The sequence below is a fragment of the Vombatus ursinus genome, unplaced genomic scaffold (genome assembly GCF_900497805.2).
Source record: "Vombatus ursinus unplaced genomic scaffold, bare-nosed wombat genome assembly UNPS02014841.1, whole genome shotgun sequence".
In the NCBI taxonomy this organism is placed as follows: domain Eukaryota; kingdom Metazoa; phylum Chordata; class Mammalia; order Diprotodontia; family Vombatidae; genus Vombatus; species Vombatus ursinus.
The window spans coordinates 35,895,137-35,904,978 of record NW_020954619.1 but is presented as its reverse complement, the minus strand read 5'-3'; the positions used below and the strand labels follow the sequence as shown (position 1 = coordinate 35,904,978).

General features: G+C 33.4%; 1 protein-coding gene across 1 annotated transcript in view; it reads right to left on the bottom strand.

The window, feature by feature from the left end:
* The window catches only part of SNTG2 (syntrophin gamma 2), a 646,807-nt gene that overhangs the window by 137,400 nt on the left and 499,565 nt on the right, over positions 1 to 9,842 (bottom strand). Inside the window, exon 12 of the mRNA XM_027840424.1 lies at positions 7,141 to 7,257. Within this exon, the coding sequence (XP_027696225.1) occupies positions 7,141 to 7,257 (117 nt within the window). The remainder of the gene's footprint in view (positions 1 to 7,140; positions 7,258 to 9,842) is intronic.

Here is a 9,842-nt window from a genome sequence, read left to right as displayed (position 1 = left end):
TTGTTTCATGGGATTGTTGACTTCAACACAATGATGGCACTATTTGACAATGATGAGAAATGTATCAAAACTGTGGATCAGGGTATGGAATCAGAGAGGACAAAGATCTATATATTCCACTAAAGCTTCATGACTATTTATCATGGGTGCTTTCATTGAGAAACAATTGCAAGTCCCTAGATACAGCCAGAACTGAATAACAATACACAAAAGGGAATTGATTCTATTTTAACAGAAAAGAAATATCATTACTGATGAAGTAGTCATCCCTAAATTATTTGTCTGTATACAGTCAGATGACTGACTTGTTAAAGCAAAGATAAATTAGTATGAAACAAAAAGAATAAAATTCAGAATAAAAGGCATAATCCCTAATTGGAACAATTCAGTTCTGACCATTTTAAGAAGATTACTAATGATGAAAAATGGGTTGTGGATGAAATAAAGGAGAAAGACACAGGCTATAATAATTTTGTATGGAAATTTAGCTACTATAAAACAACTGCCATAATAAGGCAGTTAGGTGACATAATGAATAGAAGATTGAGCTTAGGAAGACCTATGTTCCAATCCTGCCTCCAACAGACATATAGCTGTATGCCTCTGAGCACATCATTTAACCTCTATCATCCTCAGTTTCCTCAACTATAAAATGGGAAGACTAATAGTACCTTTCTTTCAGGGTTGTTGTGAGGATCAAATGAGATAACACATGCAAAATATTTTGCAAACCCTAAGTGCTACATAAATGTTATCTATTATTATAACATGGAGATAAAAGCCTAAAAAAGAACTTAGTCATAAACATCTAACTTTAACTTACTTGCCAAAAGAAGAGAATAGGAGAGAGAGAGAGAGAGAGAGACACAGAGACAGACAGACAGAGAGACAGACAGACAGACACAGAGACAGAGACACACATAAAGAGACACAGAGAGACAAAGAGAGAGACAGACACAAACAGAGATGGAGAGAGACAGAGAGACAGAGACAGAGAGAGAAATGGCATCCGATTATATGGTTTAACATATAAAATAATTTGTAAAAACCTTAAAGAGAAGGGTATGATAAAAGATTAAGAATAGTAATATCACCTTCTTAAATGAAGAGAAGCAATGGAGAATAACTGGGTTTAAAGAAATCTTAGTGAGAGGTACAATTAGATAAGTTCATCCTGAGGACATGTAAGAATAGAAACTGAGAGTAAACAACAAACAGAAACATGTAAAAGACCTATAAATATTTTTGTACCAAGCTTTTTTCACCATATAAGAATGCCACACTTGGATTCTAACATCAGTCCCAGATGAACCTATTAAGGTGGTAGAATTGGATTAATTCTAAAGTAAACAAAGTTGGGAAAAGAGGCTGGATTAGCCTAAGTACACACAGAGGATATCCATGCTGGAGGCTACCTGACATAAAGGGCACAAAGAAATAATTGAATCATAAAATACTTGAAGAAAAGGAAGATACCAAAGACATGAGAAATGCCTTTATCAAGTACAGATTTCAAGTTTAAGAAGGAATCCCTTTAGACTGTGAAATTATCTAAGTGCTCTCATTTGTAGATAACATTATGTTATATGCACTAAGCCCTCGGCAATTGCAGAGCCTCCCAGACATGATTCATAATCACTTAAAACTTTGGCTGAACCATGCACATAGGAAAAACCAAGTGGATGAATAATCATTCCACATATAGTTGGATGGAGGTCATACATAAATTTATAAATCTTAGATGGATAGTGAAAATTGAAAATGAATCAAGCCCAGAATTAAAACAGGAAAAAAAAGTGGGCTGAATTACCTTTGCCAACAACTGCAAATCTACTTATTATCCTAAATTTCTCCCACAAACAAAATCCCATCTTTTTAATACCTTTACTGATAATATGTTTGGCTATAAATCATAGAAACCTAGTATTCATAGAATTAAAATGATTATAGCTTAGAAGGCAATAGAAATAGATTCATGATAGATGTGAGTATATATATGCTTGAATATAAGATATCATCAAGAAAATATATAATTAAAAAAAGGACATGGGCTAGTCATGCAGTAAGAGTAAGGGATAACTAGTGGGTAGTCTATAAGATCTATAGACTTTGTGGTTTGTTATCTTTGTGGTTTTGGGAGAAGGCAAGGAAGGCCCCAGCACCCTAGGTGGGTCCTTGTGGTGAACACATAAGAAGGCACACATAATATTCCCACAGAATAGGCAGGCATATTTAACTGCATCATTGCAATGAATATACAACTCAATGAGATAACATATACATTTAAGTTTGATATGTTTTCCAGTTTCTCCCACAGTGCTGCTCCTTGACTTTTCATTGCCCTGTGGGGTAGGACATAAGGAATAAAACTGGTGAATTATATATGTGGAAAAAAATAACTTACAAAACAATTCTCTCCCTCTAGCCCTTGATTATAACTATGTTCTAAAACTATTCCAGTACTAATCATAATTACTATAAATTATAGACAATTTAAGAAAATTGGCTAATAACAGCATATATCACATTAATGGTAATCAAATTTATTCACTTTTATTTATGTGTCAAAAGGATATATATTCAATTGTTGGCACCCTTTGCAAAAGCCTAAATTTCATCAGAAAGCAGTTAATTGTGAAAATAGTTGTTCAATTTATCATTCTGCATAAAGTATTTATTTTTATTTTTTTTTCTCTTAGTTAACAGTAGAAAACATATCATTGGTTAATGTCCACAAGGAAATAGACATACTGAAAGCAAGTAATTAGGCAGACCTAATCCTAACTTTACCCCTACCCACTTCTTAATTTTCATATCGTAAGATCTAGTAGGGAACTCATAGTTCAGACCAACTCCTCATTTTGCAGATAGACAGACTAAGGCTGAGGGAGGTGAAGTGATCTGACAGTGGTTACACATGCATCTGGTAATAGAATCAGAATTCAGTTTTGAGCTCACTGCTTCTCAAGTCAGTGTTCTTTCCATATTACATCAAACTACATCCACTATTTTCCCTATAATTGGGCAACATTGGCCTGAGATATGCTCAGTTTCTGGCCTTCTAGAAAAATTATAAAAATGGTTATTTTGGTAAATTATCTGGTAAAATTCACATGTTCATGATCATATAGTATGTTGTGAAGTTAATATTTCTTATAAATTTAGTAACTCTTTTTTAGATATAGCCTGAGAGGGTGGAAATAGGCTAAATTTTGAATCAGAAGGGCTGGATTCAAGTTGTGGTTCTTTTAATTACTTCCTATGTGACTTTGGGTAAGTCACTCAGCTGCTCTGAACCTCACTTTCTTGTACAAAATATCAAAAATAACAATTACTGTAATTATCTCAGAAGATTGTTGAGAGTACTTTGTAAATCTTAAAATACTATACCAATGTGAGTTTTTATTTTTCTCTTGAAAGCATTTATTTTTTTTGTCCTATTAATATGAAATAGAAGGATATTCACATTGTATGAGCTGTATCATCATTGTAGCATAGGATATGTTTATAAGAACTTTCACGTCATCAATTTTCTGTCATCACTATCTGTGCACCACATTTTATGCTGTTAAAAAAGTATCATGTATGAAAGGCTATACAATTTTATATAATTTCATCTTTGGGACTAATTACCCAATTTTTTTTAGAAATAATGTGAAAAACAAACAAGCCACACTCTATCTCATAGTTGTGATATCTAGATTGCAGCATGTATCATGGGAACAGCAGTATGTTTAGACATTTAGATTAGGAGTTTCATTTCAGCTTAGCCATACAGTGGTATGACCGTGGGCAATTTGCTTAACCTTCTTTGGCCTCAGTTTCCTTGTCTATAAAAACAAGGTTAGGGTTAGATCTCTAAGGTCCTTTCTAGCTCTCAATCTTTTACCCTAAGATCTACTCTGTGTTTGGTTCAGAGAAACTTTAAAACAAAACAAATAACCCCCCCCCAAAAAAAAACCAATCCATTTGGCATATCTTACTTGTACTGAGTATTAAAGTCTTATATATAACTTGTTAATTAAATGATTGATTTTATCTGCAGACAAAGTAATTTCCTAGAAATGCCTTCCTTTCTGCAGGCATGTCATGAATACATCCCATCCCCCCTCACTCCAAAAGTGTTGCCTAATTTCAAATGGTTTGGAAGAAACAATTTCCAGAGTTGCCAGAATCCTGGCCATGCTGAGCTTTAATAAGTTGAAGTGATAAGTTCATATGGAACTTCAATGGTCAGTTCTAGGAAAATTAAATTGCTTTATTAAATTCATAGGATCATAGATTTATACCTACAGGAACCCTTGGAGGACAGTGAGTCCAGCCTCTTTCCTCATTTTAAAGTGGAGGAAACTAAGTTTAGGTGAATTGGCCAGGATCACATAGCTAAAGTCTTAGGTGGGATTTGAACCTGGCTCTATTTGAAGCCAAGTCTAGCACTCTACCTTCTACTCCACGTGGCCTCAATAAATACAAATTTGGCCATGTTTTCTCAAGATGGAAAGGGGACCTAGAAAATGAGAGATTTATTGAGACGTATTGACTTTTCAAGCTGCTAGCATGCCCCCTGGTGCAGTGGATCAGTAGAAAAATTTCAGATGGTAACTTGAAGGATCATAATAGAGATTAGAGCTGAAAGGCACCTTAGATGTTATCTAATCAAATTCTTTCATTTTACAGGGAAGGAAAATGAGGCACACTGAGAAGTGACTTGCCTAAAAGAGTACACAGAGAGTTAAATAGAAGAACCTGAGTTTAAATTTCTTCTGAAAATAACTGGAGAAGATAATAGCACTAGAAAATCATAGATTAAGAGGCTTCAGCCTTTCCCCTATATCCTGGGTTCAAATTCTAGAAATGCACAAAAGTTCTTTTTTCTTTAATATATATTACTCACCTCACAGGTTGCTGCAAGGGAAGCTTGCTTTAATACTTAAGGAGCTGTAGAAATGTGAATTGTGATTTTTGTTCTTTTAATTAAGCAGAATTTTTTAGTGTGTGTTTGCTGAGAAGATCATATGAACTACTGAGTTGTCTGTAACAAATAGATTGCCTGGACAAAGTCATAAAAAGAAATGATAGAAAAAGGTAAATCTCATGCTGTAAAGGCAAATGAGGAGTATGCTTCCTAATGCCCAAATCATTTGCCTTACATACATATGTGACTACATAATGGTTCTAATGTACCCAATTGTTGTATTGATCCCAATTCTTTAGTTATTTATTTTTCTTTAATGGAGAGTTAGCAACGTGTATTTACTAATAATACAAAGTGTTATCAGAAGCCTACATCTGCATGCTTTTGATAGGGCACTCTATTTGTAAGATACAGTGTTGACTACATAGATCAATACAAAGAAAATTGGTCACAGTTTTTAAAGAAACAAGCAAGACATGGCATTCATAAAGAAAAAAAAAGGATTTTGTTATGTGTCTTGTCAAGTCATGGTGGAGAACCCAGAATGCTGTATTTTCTCACATTGAAGTTGGGATCATCTAGAAATATGGAATTGCTTGTATTAGTATAGAATTTTGAAAAATAATGGAAGTAATTTCTCATCAATTAGTATTATACAGATAGAGAGAAGTCCTTACATAAAGAACTACCTTTCAAATTTCAGAAAAGAAGGAACAAGTAAGGTTCCAGACATAATTGTTAAAAAAATTGTTGTCTTAGGTGTCTATAGTATTTATTTCTTGCTACATTATCTCCATCTTTGAAAAGATAGGGAAAAACCCAAATTTCACTAGTGAAGCCTTTTAATTTTAGCGTGTTGAGCTAGGTACCTGGACGTGTGCATGTTTTTTCTTCATTTTTTTTTTACAATTTCAAATTAAGTGCTGAATTGTAACATGACTATTTTCAGTCTCTAATGGTAATACATGAGGTGCTCTAAGCTGGGAACAGTAGCAGTAAGTATTGGTTATTGATGGCTACAGTTCAAATGCATAAATCATACTTAATATCTACCTTTGCTTCATCAGATAGCTTGAATTGAGTCTATCAAAGTTGCTTGCAGATTAAAATCAATTTCTTCTTCTTTTTTATTGCTTCAATAGGGAAATGTATTTTAAATAGTTGCCAGGAGATAGTCCTTGGATAGGATTCTTTTTAAAGAAACAAATTTATCCTGATCTACTGAGCACACAAAATTCTGAGTATTTTAAACAACCTTGGTTTATACAAAAATGTATTAGCATGTTATTGACTTCTTTGTCTATGTGTCCAAGTTCTCCCTGTGATAATATCATCTATACTTTTAGATATAGTTATAGTGCTTGTGACGTTGCCTATAGAGTTATCACCAAATCCTACAGCTCAAGATGAAAATAAGATAGTCAGTGAAAATTTCAGATTCTGTTCCAATTTCTTTGAAATTGTCTTCCTTAATGTCTTATTTACTCAACCATTTAATAATACCAAGCACATGTTAAGGAGTTAAGGGAGAAGGAGGGGTATGGTAAAAAGGCCCATTAAAGCTACCTTGAGTATGTAGGCCAGAGTTGTGACAATTATGATAATTACTTCCTGTCCTACCCCTCTTTGTGACTGCTTCCTGTTTCATAATAAATGGAGCAGCCTTGTTCAACATGCTGATACTGCATTGCTCTTTGAAAAATGGGAGACCTGACAAGTATTTGGATAATTTAAAATGCACAGAGTATGAATGCCAGTCTCTATTACTGAATTATATGGCTCTGTACTGGTAAAATTTAAAAAAAAAAGATGCCTCATAAGAAGAATTTTCAGATACTAGAAGCATGGGTTAAATTGGAAAGTATGTCTTGCAGAGGAACTATTTCTTTACCATATAGCTAGTTCCCTGAGTTACTATATTCCTTTAAATTCTAGTATCATATTTTTACATTAAAATGATTTTCTGTTAATTATTTCTAGTGAGAGTAAGGAGATTTAATTTCATTGGGCAAAATAAAGAAGTAGAATTGTTCATCAATGAGGAGTGTTCCTTTAGGCCAGTCTGCTAAAAAGTAGTGAGTTAATTTTGGGACCTCTGTAAAAGAGAAGCCAACTGCTGATTTAGCTGGAATCATGCCTTCCCCTCCAATGAATTTGATCATTGCTTCCAGTACAAACAAATGCATTGACAATCCATTCCTTACTGAATTCAAATGTATTCTTACCGGTGGAGTGCTGAAAATGTAGAAGGATGAACCTTTCAGGGCCAGGAACTTGTGTTTGTAGGGTTGAGATGAGTCAATTCCCTGGGGCCTTTCATTTACCCACCCCATATGTACAACCTGCAGAGGAAAACCTTTGAAAATTAAAAATCAAGCCTCAATATCAGAATACGGCAAAAGGAGCAAAAATAGCAACACTATCAACAAGTTGTCCCCAAGCAATTTTTGCATTCTCAAAATAGATTAATTTCAGAGACTGAATAATCCAGCCTAATTTTACAGTCAAAATTTTATATCCTCATAAAGGTATATCATCTTACGGTATACATCTAAAATTCAAGACTTTGTTTTCACCAATAACTGTGATACAAGAGCTGAAAAGTTTAGATTTTCTTTACTGATTACATTGGATTTTCCTAGATAAAGGTTAACAAAATTTGTGTCCGATTCTATCAGCACCAGCTAGAGACATAGTGAGAAAAAGATTTTGCTCTTGATATTTCTTCCCAAGGTTTCTCAGGTAACTATTTACATTTTAAGTTTGCAGTCAGTCATGGAGAGGGGCTGAAATAAGGTCAATTTGATTAATCTTTGTCTTTATAGCATACCTATGTTGAGATTAAATAAAATTTCAGTGTTATAATTCATAATATGAGCTCTATACTATGCAAAAAAAATTTTTTAACTAATTACATAACATGCTTTTTATTAGTATTGGATGGGCCAGCCTTAAATACCATAAGTACATGTAATGAAATAGCAGTAATAATTTGTATCATAAAAACTAAATTTAAAATGTTTACTGAAATTTCAGAGAAATGGCAATGTTTATAAATATCATATATGTGATACACACATGTAAATATGTTTTATATACATATATAATGTAACACACATGTCTCTGTGTGTATGTATTATAAACATGTTCCCTATGATCCTAATTGGGAATATATTTGACTTTCAATGAGATGGATAATAAAAAGAGTACTAAATTTAGAATCAAAAGACCTCTAGATTGAAGTCTGAATTTCACCTCTGACTGTGTGACCTTAGGCAATTCACATAAACTCTTTGAACTTTACTTTTTTTTCATTTGTAAAATGAGACGAAATTTGTACTGCCAACCTCATAGGGTTATGAGGCTCAAATGAGATAATATGCGTAATATGATTAGTAAATTTAAAGCACAATATGAGGTTGTTGTTGTTGTTATTGTTTTTACATACATCTACTCCATAGAGTTTGTTAGGTCAGGTGTATTATTAACATACTACTGGATGATAACATAGTAGCATATGTTGGCATTGAAAGGAAGCTTGTACTTTAACACTTCAAAAATCCATAATTTCTTCTTCACTGTGGCACTCTTGTGATTTGCACAGATCACAATTCCTATCTGACCTGGTATTTGATATTGAAGAGTTTCTATAGTCAAAAACTATTACCACACTGAGGTCAATATTGTGCTGAGCTTCTGCAAACCTAGTTAAAACTTTTGTCCAGAAACAGACATATAATCCTTCGCTGGGGCCATACACAAAGTCTTTCCAGTTTGGTAGGATTTCTCAGAGTTTATATCTTGGCAAAGCTTTTGAGAAAGGAGGGTCATTTCCACAATACTATGAAGCTTCAGAAGAGAACTTTATTAAAGGTATATTAACTAATAAAGAAAAAATATTAAAAGAACATTTTGTGTATACATGCCTATATCTATATAAATATGTATGTGTTTTTGTATGCCTTCCACAGTGCCTCACCTATACTAACTGTTTAATAAATGATTATTGATTTCAATTCATTTCTAAATCAGTTAGTTGTTTAAAAAGTGTTGGAAAACTTGATGAACATCAGATTTGATATAGAAGGTAAAATGGAAAGAATACAATTGTAACTACAGTTTTTTTCACTTCTCTTTCCATTTTCCAATATTTATTAGTATTCATAATCATGATTCAACTAGATTGGAAGTGGCAGAAATAATAATTGGAAGATAGCTAGGTGGCACATTGCATAGAGTGCTAGATTAGGAGTCACACAAAACTGAACTCAAATTATGCCTCACACACTTACTAGCTGGGTAAGTTATTTAACCTATCTTTGGGTAAGTTTCCTCATCTCTAAAATGGGGATAAAAATAGCACCACCTACCACGCAGAGTTGTTGTGAGAATGAAATGAGATCACATATGTAAATCACTGTGCAAACCTTAATGTGACATATATGTGTTAGTTATGTTATTTACACAGGATTTCTGTTCTCATTCTCCCTCTTTTCTGATAATTTGGAACAACAGTCCAAATTGATCCTCTTGACACCCCTCCCCCACCTTTTGATGTCACCTGCATTATCTTACATGTATACAAAAATCGATCAAACTAGTAACAGAGACTTGCAAACTGATGACACTCTGCAAAGATGCTTGTGCAATTCTGGCCTACTTTTTAAAAATCATTTTCAATTTATTCAAAGCATTTTGATTTCACATGCTTACTGTGAACTCAAAATTATTAATGTCCATATGCTTGCTAGTACTCATTCACAACTTCCCTTGGAATATCATTTTAGTTTTATGGAATGGGTTTCAAAATATGCTACACTCTATTGTTCAGTACTCAAGATCCTGTGAATCCCTTGCTGGAAAACAAACAAACAAACAAACAAACAAATTGTGACATTAACATGTAATAGAGTAGACTCATGCATTG